Genomic DNA, 16613 nt, shown 5'->3' on the forward strand with positions numbered 1-16613 from the left:
TGCTACTCTGATACTTTCCTTTCATCCTCTAAGCAATTATGCCAAGATTCCAGCCCAATAAATCTTTATTTCTAAATGTAACCATAAAACTGTGAGTCATTTTATGATGTAAGATAGGCTACCTGATAGCCAATTGCCATGTGTGCTCTGTAAATCTTTTCTAAGGGAAAAGAATGAAATTAGCTATTGTGATATTTCCAAAATATTTGGGATAGGAAGAAGAGAGACAGATGGAGATCTCTCAGCTTTCTACTCATGTGTGAGTTAGGCAACGAGAACTTCTGCACATTTTTATTTTTCTTCCCCTTGAATTTAAAAATTAAAAATAGCTATGGGGCAGCTAGGTGGTACAGTGAAAAGAGCACTGGCTTGGCCAATAGGTCCCAAGTTCAAATCTGGCCTCAGACATGATACTTATTAGCTGCATGACCCTAGGAAAGTCACTTAACCCCAATTGCCTAGATTTAAAATAAGAAAAAAAAAAAAAAAGAAAATAGCCACATAGTATTTAGGTCTACCTATATGTAAGATTGTGAAGGATCCTGCTGTCTTTTGAATCAGTGCCTTATCCTCTCTGTTCTTCATTTGGAAAGTCTCTCCAGTCAACAAGCACATCATCTTATGGAGGAAAGTATCGCTATGTCACAGAATTTCCAGAATATCCAGAATTTCCAGAAGTATTCCAGAATTACCAGAAATAGATGATAAAATGATAGATTAGAGCAAGTAGGATGCTCACAGACCATCTCGTACAACCTTTGTCTGAGTTAAGAATATCCCTAAAATAATCCAAGCAAGTGATTGATTGTTCTACCTTGACTTAAGTGAGTGGAAAACCTACCCTTTTTGGGCATGAGTGGAAAATCTACCCTTTTTGGGCATGATTGGAAAATCTACCCTTTTTGGGCATGAGTGGAAAATCTACCCTTTTTGAGCATAGTCTATCTATTCTTGGATCTCTCTCTCTTTTTCCTTCTCCCTCTCTTTCTTTCTCCCCCTTTTCTCTCTTTCTCTTTTTCCTCCTCTCCTTTTCCCTTCTCCTCTGTCTCTTCTTTTTTCCTCTCTCTCTCTCTCTCTCTCTCTCTCTCTCTCTCTCTCTCTCTCTCTCTCTCTCTCTCTTTCTCTCTCTCTCTCTCTCGCCTTGCCTCACCCTTTTCTTCTCCCTCCCTTTCTGTCTCAGTCACTGTATCTCTGTGTCTTCCTCTCTCTCCCTCACCTTCCCTACCGCTCTCATTCTCTCTCTCCCTCTCCCTTTCTTTTTGTGTCTTTCTCTCTCTCTCTCTCTCTCTCTCTCTCTCTCTCTCATACACACAGGCATGCATGTTTCTCCAATCCTCTCCTTTAGGCTGGAGGTAACTGACACACCCCAAGAGAGAAAGAGTTTCACCAGAACATAGATAGAATGTGTCAGAGCTATGATTGAACCTAGGTCCTTGAACTTTAAATGCAGCTTGTGTCTGGATTTTTTCTGGCTCCAGGGCCAGTGGTCTTTCCACTGTACTGCCCAGCTGACACTGTTATAGTCAAGTTGGATACAGTAAGTATGAAATAGTTACAAAACAACAGAGAGGTATAAAGTGTTTTCCATAAAGTGCATACAAGTTTCTTGTATGCATACAATATAATAGTTTGGTGCTGTTGAAAGGGTACTAGATTAAGAATCCTAGGAAATGGGTCCAACTCCCAATTCTGTACTTATTTTTTGCATAACTTTGTTAATTACTTGACTTTTCTGCACCTCAGTGTACTAATCTATAAAATGAGGGAGTTGGACAAAATGACTTTTGTAATGCCTACAGGTTCTGAAATTATGGCTATGGGATGATCCCAAATATTGAACAGGCATAAATTAAAAAGTTAGAGAAAGCTTATCAGGAGAAAGAAATTTTGAACTGAATCTTGAGGGTACCTTCGCATTAATTGAGTAACAGAGAAGGAAGAAGGAAAAGGCATTTCAGCTTGAAAAACTGTTGTTGAATAGTCCAGGCAAAAATTAAGCACTTGTTAATATGCTAGATACTATCCTAAGTACTGGGAACACAAATACAAGCAGGTAGTCAGTCCTTGCTTTCAAGGAGTTTACAATCTAAAGCTGGAAGATTACAGAACAGCAGCTAAAAAGAGTAGGATGAAGATGAAGATACCATGCACAGGAAAAGAGTAGAGAAAGTCCTTTGGACATGAATTAGGAGTAGAGGGGAATAAAGTCTCTTCCTTAAAATATCTGGTTTTGAAGGAACCAGAGAGTCAGAGGGAGAGACCACAGAGGCAGATGGGTATTTCCAAGGTGAGAAATATTCCAGGGGTAAATGGAGCTTCTGAGGCAAAGATATTTCTGTAGCATGGTAGAGAAAGTTTTGTGGAGATGAGACAGTGGTGCAGCCAGGAGAGGAAAAAAGAGCAATTAAGTGTGTGCTTTGGAAAAGTCAGATAGTTAATAATAAAAAAAAGATTGACTTCACTGGATCAGATGAGTCAACATGGAAAGTAATAAGAAGGTTATGTAAGTAGTGGTAGAGGGGAAACCAGCTAATACCTATTTCATATATTTGATAATAAAAGTCAGTATTAGTTCTTGAGCAGGGGAACATGAAACATAACACTGATGGCTCAAGAAAGAGTACTAGAGCATATACATGGAAAGACTGTATCAAAGGAAGTAGGTTCCTTTCGGCTGGGAGGAGATCCAAGGAAATATTGTAAGGTTTGGGTGCCTGCTCACTTGCTAACCTGTAGGGAGATTTCTGTTATGAAGACAGAATAAAACTGACTCAGGTTATAATAGCTGCAGTTTGAATAGACTTAGTAGGATTATTATTTGGAGCTTTCAAAACTGCTGAATTATGAAAACAATGATATTAAAAACAAAAGTAGTAAGTTTCCTTTAAGAGATTAACTTTTTGTTATTTGGGCTTGGGGTGGGCATTGGTTTCAGGCCAGTGGATCAGAATGGTTATACAGTTCAATCAACTCATCATCTCTGGATGATACAATGGACAAAGAAAAGATGCTGTTGCTGAGAGAACCTGATCAGATGGAAACAGAATTTACTCTTACCCTTCAAAAACTGGTATAGTACAAAGAAAAGATCACCCCTAAAATCTTTTTAAATTTTATTTGTTAAGCAACAAAAAGCAGGATGCTACAAGAGATAAAAATTAGAAAGGCCATTGTTTATGTTTCACTTCAGACATATATTAATCATGTGAATCTGAGTAAGCTACTTTTTGTTGCCCAGAAACTCCCTAAAACTGTCTGATTATCAATTTGCATTAATGGAGGGGATTTGCTTCCTGAGTAAATTTTTCTTTTTTTTTTTTTTTTTGTTATGACTTCTTTTTTTTTTATATAGTAACTTTTTATTGACATAATCCATGCCAGGGTAATTTTTTTTACAACATTATCCCTTGCACTCACTTCTGTTCCGATTTTTCCCTCCCACCCTCCACCCCCTCCCCTAGATGGCAAGCAATCCTATATATGTTGAATATGTCCTAGTATATCCTAGATACAATGTATGTGTGCAGATCCAAACAGTTTTCTTGTTGCACAGGGAGAATTGGATTCAGAAGGTAGAAATAACCCGGGAAGAAAAACAAAAATGCAAACAGTTTACATTCATTTCCCAGTGTTCTTTCTTTGCGTATAGCTGCTTCTGTCCATCATTGATCAATTGAAACTGAATTAGGTCTCTTTGTCAAAGAAATCCACTTCCATCAGATTACATCTTCATACAGTATCGTTGTTGACGTATATAATGATCTCTTGGTTCTGCTCATTTCACTTAGCATCAGTTCATGTAATTCTCTCCAAGCTTCTCTGTATTCATCTTGCTGGTCATTTCTTACAGAACAATAATATTCCATAACATTCATATACCACAATTTACCCAACCATTCTCCAATTGATGGGCATCCACTCAGTTTCCAGCTTCTAGCCACTAGAAACAGGGCTGCCACAAACATTTTGGCACATACAGGTCCCTTTCCCTTCTTTAGTATCTCCTTGGGGTATAAGCCCAGTAGAAACACTGCTGGATCAAAGGGTATGCACAGTTTGATAACTTTTTGGGCATAATTCCAGATTGCTCTCCAGAATGGTTGGATTCGTTCACAGCTCCACCAACAATGTATCAGTGTCCCAGTTTTCCCACATCCCCTCCAACACTGAGTAAATTTTTCAATGAAATTACATGCCTTGACCAAAAAATATAAAAGGTAAGTGCCCATATTCTTGAGTAGCATATAACTCTTATATGAAAAAGGCTTTTTTTCTCCTCTAACCTTTCTGAAGTCAATTCTTTAATTCTGGATCAGTCAGTTTCAAATTCCACCTTTCATTAACTTGACATTCTTCTACTTGCCCTGATTGTATCTGGAGAATTCTCTGGTAGCTACTGGTTCCTTTCTTCCAGATTGATATTTCAACTAAAATCTCTGATATTGTAACTTAGTGTTTTGAAAGGATCTCCTCTCAGAGGAAAACATTTTGCCCCTATTTTATGTAGACAGGAGAGTGACCTTTTTTTCTCCCTGAAGGTGGCCCTAGTTTGACTTGTACATTATTAAAGGAAACAAACTTTTAAATGGGTGAGACTCACCAAGTGCAAAAAAGGCTCTTTTTGGTGTCCAACTGAGTAGTTTAAGTAGCATCATCAGAAGCACCTAATACACCCTCCGGATTTTGTCCTAAATTACTTCTTGCTACAAAACAGCATGTGTATTTCACCTTAATTACTAGTTAGAGGTTTGGAAATCTCTTACAGCATGAAGAAATCTCCGAAGTTGAAATGCTTATTGCTGTTTCTCTTCAGTGGGTAACTGACCCAGAAATAAATGTGAAAGAAAGATGGGAAAACAGGCTTATGGTAAGTATTCTATATTTTATATTTTTGATTCTTCCAGATGTTTCTCTTTCTTTTTAAAATTTTTGATGTGATGATTCTGAATTAACATGTTTGATTTGAGTCTTCCACTTTTACCTTAATATGTCTTCAGTTCTGTTTCTGAGAAGACAGGTAAGCAAGTAGGTAGGGACTTGATCCTTCTGACATTTTGCCCCCTAAATCATCCCTGTTGAGAATATATTTCTCATTCATTCTTCCATAAACATTTTTGATTATAAAAGTCTTCATTTTATTATTTAAAATTATTTCCATTAGAAATCTATTTTCTCTCCTCCTATCTTCCCACACAGAGAGGGGGAAAAAAGAAAACCCTTCTAACAAATATGCGTAGTCAACTATAAAAAATTCCACCATTGGTCATGTAAAAAAAAACTTTCTTCTCCTGAAGTCTATCACCTTTCTCTAAATATGAGTAGTGTGCTTCATCTCTGATCCTCAAAGACAGCTAGGTGGTGTAGGGGTACAGTACTAATAATATATAATAATAACATGTATCTCGCAGAGTTTGTGAAAATAAAATAATATTTGTTGTGTGAGAGAGAGAAGAGGTGGGGAAGGGAGGAAGGGAGGAAGGGAAGGAAGGAGAGACATTATATGCAACTCAGCAAATGCTTATTGAATTTGGGTAATTATTCACCAACCTCTTCATGATTGGAAATTGGTTCTGGGCTTAAATATCGTTATCAAGGCATCTTGAAAGGTTGAGTGCCACCATAGGAAAGCCAAGAACATTTTATGCTGGCTGTATGATTTATTCATCTTTAGCTATGTGTTACACATAATTTTGTTTTGTAACTTTCCTTGTAGAATCTCAAACATGACCTAGAAACAAAGCTAAATCTCTGCATTCTAAAACTGAGCCTCTTGGGAAACTACAAAGAATCTCTTGATAAAGAGTTCATTAAAGTGGTAGGGAATTTGAAGAGATTCAAGCACAAATATCACTGTGTCAAGAAAGAATTACATTTCAGGTAATGTCTGTTTGTTTTTGTTTGAGAAATCCATACTTCATATGTATAATTAATTTGTAAGTCTGTGATATGGCCCTTATTTTTTTGTTTGGGTTTTGAAAATGTGACTTGTACTCATGAAGCCTTTTACTTGCTAGATATGACATGCTATGTTACATAATTAACTTAGAAGTTCTAATATGTGAGCAATAAAGGTCTGGATCTACAGAGATTATAATATTCTTTCACAATAAGAATTTTAGAGTCATAGAATAGAATTTTTAGACTTAAAATGAATAACAAATATCGCAGATCCATAAATTGGACTTGGAGTAACACTGGAGGTTATCTTGTCCAACATTCTCATTTTGCAGATAAACAAAGCGAGATCCAGACAAATCCTCGAAGAAATTACATTTTAATGGGGGAAACAACATCTATATTAATTGGTGCATAAAAGATAAATACAGAGAGAGATGAAAGGATATAGAAAAGAAGGTACTAACCACTTGAGGGACTGGGAAAGGCCTCCTGCAGGATTTGGTATTTGGAGTAAGTCTTAAGGGAAGCAAGAGATTCCCAGTCAGAAATTAGGAGAGAGAGCATTTTATGCATGGAGGACAGCCAGTGCAAAAGTGCAGAGGCTAGAAATATGAAGTATTATGTATGAGGAACAGCAAGTAAGGCAATATGGCTGAAAGTAGAGTGGATGGAGAGGAGTCATAGGTTAAAGGATTAGAAAGAAAGGAAGCTTATTTTTATAATATAAGGCTTTCTGTAAACTGTATTAAATTGAATTAAACTGTATTAAATTGAATTCCCAATCCCTATATTTATGCACACCTGCATTTTTGATTTCCTTCACAAGCTAATTGTACAATATTTCAGAGTCTGATTCTTTTTCTACAGCAAAATAACGTTTTGGTCATGTATACTTATTGTGTATCTAATTTATATTTTAATATATTTAACATCTACTGGTCATCCTGCCATCTAGGGGAGGGGGTGGGGGGGGGGTAAGAGGTGAAAAATTGGAACAAGAGGTTTTGGCAATTGTTAATGCTGTAAAGTTACCCATGTATATATCCTGTAAATAAAAGGCTATTTAAAAAAAAAAAAAAAAAAAAAGAAACTCCTAGAGGAGAAAGCTCTTTCTCTTCCTATAGTAGTAGGGTTCATTGCAAACAAGGCTTCTTGGAAGTAAGACACGCTATTGGACTTGGGGATTTTTGTACCCTAGGTGACTGGGATGCCATGTAAAAGGTCAAAATTTCATCCTCTCAAAGAACAAGTCTTAAGAACAGCTCCTCTGCCTTTAAAGAAATATTAACCCAGTGCACATGCTGGGATTCTAATAGATGTTGCTCATAACACAACAGGTCTTAGTTTATCTATAAAACTTGAATGGTTAAAAGATTAGAATCTGTCTCTTATAGCTCTGGTAGGATATGTGTATATTATTGTATGTATGTTCTACTCAAACATTTATGAAGAACCTATTATATAGACAACGTCATTTAAGAAGCTGGGAATACAAAGACAAAATGAAATATAGTTCATATGGTCAAGGAGCTTATATTCTTTTGGAAAGTATAGTATACAAATAAATAAGTAAATAATCTTTAGGAGAAAGAGTTAGCATTTACAACTAGGAAAATCAGGAAAGCCTTCCTCAACTGAAGTAAGCCTTTAATGAAGTGAGTGAAGGATTCTGAAAGGTAGAGATTAAAAAAAAAGAATATGTGGCAGGATAGTTTCTGTAAAATTATGGATATGCAAAGTAGATTATTGAACTCAAGGAACAGCAAATAGTCCCTTTTGGTTGAAAATAAATGTGTGACGTGCAATGTAAAATAAGTTTAGAAGGAGGATCATAGAATCCACTTATTTCCAGCTGCAAGAGATATTAGAAGTCATCTAGTACAATCTCCTCTTTTTAAAGATGAGGAAATTTAGGCTCAAAAAAATCAAAAGACCTGTCCATAATTACAAGCAAAGACAGAATTTAAATTCAGCTTTTCTGACTCTAATACCATGGAGTCAGATTACATATGGCTTTGAAAGACCAATATGAGAACTGTATATGTTAATCCAATGGCAATAATAAAGTTCTTCTGAACTTAAATGTATATAAAACTCAAAATTATATGAAAAAAGCAGCCAGAAGCATAGAGATAACTCAAAAAAGAAAAATAACTTTTTCACTCAGAGATAAGTGCCTGAGAATATCAAAAAGAGTATGTAAGATTGACTCTTCTATTTTCCCTAACAAGCAGAGAGTCCAGACTTCCTCATAGCAGTGGGTGGTGTTGTGGGTATGTCACTTCCTTAGAGAGGTACCATCCCCCTCTGCTAGGTTATCATTATTCCCCTTTCAAGAAATTAAGAACAGTTAAGAGAGAAGTACAGGCAAAACTGTGCCCAATTAGAAATCATCCAAGAATACAGATCTTCTGTTACATTCAATATGAAGAAGTGTGGTATAATGGAAATACTTGAAGAAACCTGAATTTCAATCCTGTTTCTGCTCCTGACTAGACTTATATTGCTGGGCAAGTCCATAAAACACTGAGATTCACTTTCATGATGGAAAATTTGGCATTAATACTTGAGCTTTCCTGCAGTTGAGAATTATGAGAAAAGCTCTTGACAAACCAAAATAAATACATTAGTGACATTATCTGACAACAAATGAGTCTATCTTAATGTATTAAGCTTAATTGCAAAAGTTATATCATGAAACATATTGATTTCATATCCTTCTGAGTATGGCTCTATGTCAAATAGAGCCATCCCTTCCCTTTCATGTAACTAGGTAAGACAGCAAACAGAGGTCTGGACTTAAATTTATATATGGCTTTAAACACTTACTAACTAAAACCCTAGGCAATCTCAATTTCTATAAAGAAGGGATAATAATAGTACCTATTTCTCAAAATTGTTATGAGAATCAAATTATATTCACATACATACATATAACAGATACTTAATAAATATTCATTACCTTCCTTTTTCCTTCTCTCCTTACTTCCTTCTTTTATTAAAAGATTGACCAAAAGAAAATAGGAACCTAAAAATTCCTTAAAAGTTCATTTCCAAGTCTCAAACAGATGTGTTTAAAAGTTCTAATTTCTAAAGAAGCACATTTTAATTATGACAATCTTTATTTTACCTCAGAGAAAATATCAAAAACAAACAAAAATACAAGGGATTTATGGTAGCTCACCAACAGGAGATACAGTTCTCCTTCCCTTTCTGGGAAGTACCCTTTCACAAAAACAGGAAAGTACTCCCAGTTTTAAATATACTATCCTAAGGGTTTAGACTCTTTGGAAAGGAAACTTCCATAACAGAGAAGAAAAATGAGCATGTTCTTCCATATATCCCATTTGTGGAATTCATAAGTTTTAGTTCAAGAATATATATATATATATATATATATATATATATATATTGTCATGGACTCAAATTTTATGAGGGAGTCAGAACAAAAGAGATAGCAAATTCCCAATAACAAAATTCAGAAAGCACAAGAGAAACAATTTCACTGAGGAGGAAAAATGGAAGTTGTCTAGAGAAACTGTGAATGAGCAGGGAAGTCATAAACCAAGAGGAATTTTAAAAAAGAAAAAAATTACAACAAATGGAAACAGGAATCGGTAACAAATTATGACTATAAATGTGTGGCATAGCACTGCTCTGAATGAGCTGAGATCAGTGATGAAAGCAAAGAACATCAAAAAGATTTTAGGTTTTCTAACTACTTTGAGAGAAAGAAGATCAGGGAAAGGATAGGATTGCTTTTGGGGCAGGTTGAAGCAATAGTAATTGATAATTAAAAAGAGGCAGAGCTATTCCATTTTTATTTTGCTTCTATTTGCTTTGTCATGTGGTGCAATTCTCAAATAGAAAAAAATAGTTAACAGGGAGTTGATACCCAATATAAGGAAAAATACAGTAAGAGAGACTATTTGCCCTAAATCAAGTCACCCAACCCAAATGAATTATATCAGATGCTGAAAGTAGTAGACCTTTTGCCAGTAATCATCATTTGAAAAACTGTGGAGACTATTTCCCTAATGGAGAACAAGAAAGATGCAATGAGACCAGCAAGGGGCAACTATCCTGATTTTTTAAAGGGAGAGGAGAGATCTGATAGTCTATAAACTAGAAAGCTTAACTTTGATTCCTGAGATAATTCTAGAATGGTTCATTAAAGAACTAGAAAAATATTGTTTCTCTTAAAAACAAATAGAATATTTATCCTTCTCCAGATCTATAATAGTGTTCAGTCTAATCCCATTCTCCATGACCTTACACATATTCATAAAAATAGTTCAACAATCATATCTAATATTCTGCCAGTTCTCCAAGCATGCAATTCATCTGATACAGGCAATTTGAATGCAGAGCAGTTAGATGCTCTCTTACTATACTTTTCCTTAGTTGGGAATCAACTTACTGTTAAGTGAGGTGATTTTGATTAAATTCATAATAAAAAATCATTTTATTTAAGTAGGTAATGATTATGAAGTACAACATAGATTCGTCAGGAATAAGTCATGACAGATTAGCCATATTTTCTTTATGTTTCAAATGATTAATTGGAATTTTTTTCCTTATATTCCTTTTAGGTTTGTAAAGTCCTTTATTCATGATGCCCTGGTGAGATAGATATTGCAATGATTATAATCCCTATTGCACAGATGGGGAAACAGTGATTCTGAGTAATTACTTGCTGACTACTTGTTCAACCTACATTTAAATTTTTTAAATTTATTTTTTGTTACATTTTAAATTCTGAATTGTTTCCTTCCCTCCCTTCACACACACACATGTGTATATGTGTGTTTATATGTATATGTGTATATAAATGTACATACATATATATATATATATACATACACAAATATGTAAAACCATACTATGCATACTTCTACTTATCAATTCTTTCTCTGGAAGTAGATAACATCTTCTTTCATAGCTCCTTTTTAGTTAATTTGAATATTTATAATGTTCAGAATGGCTTAATATTCTGTTATTCAGAATATTATTCACCTAACAGTTATTCATCAAACAGAATTTTTCTTATTGTATATATGGTTCTATTTATTTCACTCTTCATTATATCCTTTAAATCTTTCCATGTTTTTCTAATATCAACATGCTGCTCATTGTTTTTTACAGCATAATAGTAGTCCCTCACAAAATTTCATAGATAGTTTGCCTAGATTTTAACAAAGAATTTAATAATAATCTGGCATTATTTATTCTTTTGGGTAAACAAGGAGAGATGTGGGTTAGAAGAAGATGTTTCATGGATTTATAACTTTGGATGGCTAAACTCACAGTAGTCAATGATAGTTTATTGTGAGTGTGAAAGGTATCCATGGAATAATTGAAGGGATTCATGCTTAGTCCTGGATAACTTAATAGTTTTATCAATGATACAAGGCTGGTAGAGAAAACTAGAACCGTGGCTGGCAGAGGCAGACTCCAATTAAATAATGAGACAATGGAGCATTGGGAGTTGAGTCCATTAAGGTGACATTTAGCAGGAATAAAGGCAAAGTCTGACACAATTCAAGAAATCAGTGTCGTTAAGTATAAAATGAGGGGGGGAGACATGATCAGAGAAAAGTTAAAAAAAAGATCTAGGGATTTTTTGAGTAGTAAGAAAATTTGAGAGTAGAATCTGATGTGGCAGTATCCTTGGGTTGCCACACAGGAATAGCTTTTGAGAGTAAAGAGGTGATAGTCTCTTTGTACTTTGCCCTGGTCAGACCACATCTGGACTTCTCCATTCAGATCTGAGGAACAAAGTACAGGAATTAATTAGGAGGAAAACACCCAGAAAAGGGCAACCAGAAAGAAAGAATACAAGCCAATCATTTATTGGGTACTTACTTTGTGCCAGACACTGTGCTAAATGTTTTGCTAATTGTATCTCATTTGATTTTCACAATAGCCTTACAAAGTAGATGATGTTATTATCCCCATTTTAAGTTAAGGAAACTGAGGCAGAGAGATTAAGTGACATGCCTAGGGTCACACATCTAGGAATTGTCTGAAGCTGGATTTGAACTTCCATCTTCCTGAGTCCAGGCTCAGAACTTTCCTCATATCATGACCTGACTGGCTCAAAAATCTTGAGATTATGCCTTATTGAAGGAACCAAAGATATTTAACCTGGAGAAGGGACTGTGGGGGAAGATCTTAGCTATATTTAAGTATTTGTATACTATCCTATGAAAATAGGATTAGACATGTTCTGTTTGGTTCCAGAGAGCAGATCCAGGAAAAATGGATGGAAGTTTTAAAAAAACATCTTGAGACTAGATATCACAAAAGGTCTCTTAACAATTTGAACTATTCCTAAGAATACTGTACTATTTCAGAAGATAGTGTGTCTCTGAAAGTCTTCAAGCAGAGGCTGGATGTCTGCTTAGGGCTATATTACAGTGGAGATTCCTTTTGACTTACAGGTCAAGTCAACATGCCCTTATTAAGTGCCTATTATTAAATAGCCAGCTTGAAAATTATAGAGTTGCTAGATAAATAGTCCTTTAGCATTCCAGTAAGTTCTACTTCCATTTTGATGGAAATATATAAGCTTGTGGACTTCAGTACTATCCTAAGTCTTTGTATTCCTTTGTAAAGGGAACAAACTTAACATTGCTAGAGAAGTAAGGCTCTGTGGCCCTGGGAACTGGGTTTTGGGTTTTGGTCTGTTTCAGATGTTCTTTTCAGTTCTGGGCACAGGCAGTCCTAAATCTGCAGCGTAAGCCAGGGTAACCTTGGAGTCAGGATTGTGGGAGGAATGTTGCTGCCTGAGAAGCCAGAGTGTCACGAGGCATTGTATAAATGACTGTAGTAATAAAGTTTTGTTTTGTTTATTAGCTTGATTTTTTGAATTTGGTTTTGTTTTCGCTCTCTTTCTGCTCCTTCAGCTCCTCATATGTTGGATTTTCCTTCCAGTAACTCTGGATAATCCTTTGGAAGGCTGCTTTCCCTACTACTCAGTCACATTTCCTCTATATGACTACTACCTTTCAATTTGAGAGGTTATACCATTGCTTCTCTGGGGGTGAATTTAAAAAATGGGTCCAGGAATACTCCTTCTTTGTACAGGAGTCTAGGTTATATGGCTCTATTTTCTCTTGGGGCCAGATAGTTGAGAGATCTTTATCTGTTTTCTCCCTTTTTCCCTTCTTTCCTCAAGACCAAAAGAAGTTGTCTTCTCTTGACCTTTATCCCCATTTCTTTCTCTTTAGCTGTCAGGTTTGAATATCTCTGGAACTTAGGAGAGAGACAGTAAAACAACACTAAAGGGTTTTGTACTAGTTCGGATGATTCATAATGGTCTGCACTAAGATGCACCATCCTGAAATAATTCCTGCTTTTATTTTTTCCCTTTTCCAGTCTATCTTTCAAACTATTCCAGGCATCCTTCTTATGCAGAAATATAATCATGTTATTTCTATGATCAAAACCCTTTAGTGTTGGGAGATACAATAAATTATATAATCCCTCCTCAAGGAGTTTATAGCTTAGAAAAGGAACTAAAATAGTTATATAAATAATTACAATACCAAATAGAACATAAGGATAAATGACACATAAGAGAAATATAAACAAATAAGCTATGAACTCCAAGCTATAGAAATCATGGAAGGCTTCAAGTAAGAAGTACATTGGAAATAGAATTTAGATTCCAGGCATGTGTAATAGTGTAAGTAAAGATATACAGGGAAGTATGGGAAAGTGTTCTAGAAGCAATGATGAGTAAATAGGTTATGGATCTGGAGCATAAGTTAAGTGGCAGAGGTGTAGACAGATTATAGAAATCTTTGAATGGCAGGTTGAGTCTATAGGCAATGAGGAACTTCAAGGATTTTTGAGCAAGGCAATGATATTATTTGAGTTATGCATTAGGAATAGTGAATTGTAAGTCTTCAGAGAATGAAGAAGGAATGGAAAAGAGAGAGAGAGAAGGTAAAAGATTGGTAAGAAAACTATTAGATAAACACTTATTAATATAAGTATGGAAAAATCTGTGGTAGGAAAGTGCATTAATCTTCCCTTACAATTCAAAATTTTCTAATTGAACCAGCTTCTCTTAGAAAATAAAACTGTTTTTTTTTTTAAGAGAAGAGGTCTAGACATGTGATATTATTTTTATTAGAAACTACACATACACACACACACACACATACAAATCAAGTCAACAATTCATTTCTAACTTCTAATCTTAAAAATGTGGCCTGAGACACTAATAGTTAGGTTGACTTTACTATTGTCATAAGTTTAGTGTATATTAAAGTTAGGACTTGAACTCGTTTTTCTAATTCTGAAACTACCCTTCCATCCATTGTGTCATATAACTCAAAAGATAAATGATACATTTACTAGCTTTTATATTCCAATTAGATTTTAAAGTTCCAGTGGAGATTCTATGAATTTGAAAGAAGCTGGCATTATTATTGGGGCAATGTACAAGAAAAAAAATAAGTCTGTGGTGTCATCATATGCAAAGATGAAGCTACTGACCCACTGTCAATAGACTGTAATTTCAAAAAGTACTAATAGTTTTCTACTGTTTCCCTAACTTTCTGGTTTTCTTTAGAACCAGAGTTGTTTTCAGGTAGCCTCTGTGAAAATATCAACAAATTATTGCATTAGCTCCTCAATTTAGATTACCATATTATCTAAAAAAAATGGAGCCCAAAAGATATGAGATAAATATATTTCCTTGGGAATTGAGAGAGAATATAACCCAATGGTAACATGATAGAAGTCTTGAAGAGGAAAAGCATGCTGAAAAAGAAGGGGTAATGTGTCAATGTTACATTTGTTTCAAATAAAGCTACTGAGCAGTCTCCCGGATTTGCAAGATGGTTAACTGGATTAAATTCTTGGAAAGGGAAATCATGAAAAAACAAATATGCCTATATTCTCAGTCTTATTGTAGTGTTTTTCAAAAGATGGTCCCTGTTCTCAAGGAGTTTGCAGTCTGAGAAATAGTTTGCAGCAAAAATAAATAAAATGGGTCACCAACTGCCATTTCTGCCTGAATTACAAAATGTGTATATCCTTTTAATTTGTCTCCTGATTTATGAGGAACTATATTGAATTTGAGTATATCAGAATTCTCCAGGTGTGTGACATTTGAAAAGTCACTGACAGCTTGTGGTTTGCACTTTCATCCCCGCCCCCCCCCCCACTCCCTTCTAGAGAGAAACAGTTAGAAGCTATTAAAAGGTCACAAGAAGATGCATTAAACAAGGGAGACACACTTAGGAAACAGCTCCAAGAAGCTATCAAACGACTGGAGAATGCTGAGCAGCAGGTAAAGGGGGATCTGACTAATTAACCCACAGGCTCTCACTGGTATGATGAGGCAAAAATGGAGGAAGAGAAAAAAAAAAGAAACCCAAAGGGGAACTGCTCAGCTCAGACCCCAGTTCTCTTGCTCTAAACAGAGGAAGTAAAAAGAGGAGTTGTAAAAGAGGTGGTGTTAACAGCCTAGCCTGCTGATGAAAGAGGCAATTTGGCACATACAGACTTCTACCGTTGCAGAAATAGCTCAAGCGTACCAAACCCATGCAAATACAGAATTGCAGAAGTTCAGCAGGAGCTTATCACCCCCTAAGAAGGAAAACAAATTTTGAGTTTTGTGTGCAAGAAAGAGATCAGATTGACAGCCAATTGCTTTCAGAGTTTGCTGCTTTGTTAAAATTCAGTGTTCCCACTACATGTCCAGCCTAAGGATCAAGGACAGATCCTCCATGTCGCCAAGGAAAACATTGAGTCTTTGCAGTGCAAGCTGGAGGAAGCTGTTTCTGAAGAACAAGATTTCCAAGCATTAAATATCACTTTATCGAATGCTTGCAAGATAGTTGGACCGAAGAGAAAGAAACTAAAATGTAAGCTCTACTTAATCATTTTGTTTCATCCTTAAATATAACGTAAAGCTGGGCTATGGGTGGAAAACTTGCTTTCTAGTTCATACTGCTATTATTATCTGAACTGGTGACAAAGATTGACCCTATGGCCTAGGCCTTTGGGGGTTTTTCTAATGGCTGTTTAGTCTGTGTCACCCTGACAACAAAACTGGCTCTTCTGCACTTTCATTAGGGTCCGGACCTTTCAGTAGTTCTAATTCTTAAAAACAAAATTCCTCTAAGAGCAAATGGAGGAAATAAAAAAAAATCTCTATAGTCTAGCTTGGTAATTTTATAAGTCGGTTAGAGCCCAGAGAATAAAAGATTTCTTCAAATTGATGTTTAACCCATGCAGTGGGAGGAAACAATGTCATAAAATTGTTTTAAATCTCTCTATGATAGCTAGCACTCTATGACTATTCATTAAGTATACATGAAAAGAAAACAGTCCAACAACTTTAATAAAGCATTTCTTACTTTAAATTTTGATAAAAAACAAAGATGTTTTTCAAATTTTGCTTACATTTATGGCTGTTTACTAACAAAACTTTGTAGACAGTTTAATACTATTTTAAAATTGAAGGATTTCATCTAAAATAAATTGAAGTTAAAGCTAAAATAAATTGAAGCTAGTAGGTGAAGTGTAAACTTCATTTGTTTTGTATTTGCTATAGCCTTCTTGCCTTCTTTTGAGAGAGATGTTTGGGAAAATTGAGAACTAATATTCTGCTCTAAAATATCAGGTTTGATAACCTACAAAACACCCAAAACTTATCAGCTCTCCTTAAATTCAGCTGCAAAGTTTGTTTTATT

The 16613-nt window shown here is 35.3% G+C and overlaps 1 protein-coding gene across 1 annotated transcript in view; it reads left to right on the forward strand.

Annotated features, from left to right (window-relative positions):
• The window catches only part of LOC111721097 (lymphoid-restricted membrane protein), a 52547-nt gene extending 37238 nt beyond the window's left edge, over window positions 1-15309 (forward strand). The window contains exons 13-16 of the mRNA XM_031940197.1: window positions 2936-3070; window positions 4766-4867; window positions 5714-5877; window positions 15091-15309. Of these exons, the coding sequence (XP_031796057.1) occupies window positions 2936-3070; window positions 4766-4867; window positions 5714-5877; window positions 15091-15229 (540 nt within the window). The 3' untranslated portion in view covers window positions 15230-15309. The remainder of the gene's footprint in view (window positions 1-2935; window positions 3071-4765; window positions 4868-5713; window positions 5878-15090) is intronic.
• The last annotated feature ends 1304 nt before the right edge of the window (window positions 15310-16613 follow it).

The sequence above is a fragment of the Sarcophilus harrisii genome, chromosome 5 (genome assembly GCF_902635505.1).
Source record: "Sarcophilus harrisii chromosome 5, mSarHar1.11, whole genome shotgun sequence".
Taxonomy (NCBI): Eukaryota; Metazoa; Chordata; class Mammalia; order Dasyuromorphia; family Dasyuridae; genus Sarcophilus; species Sarcophilus harrisii.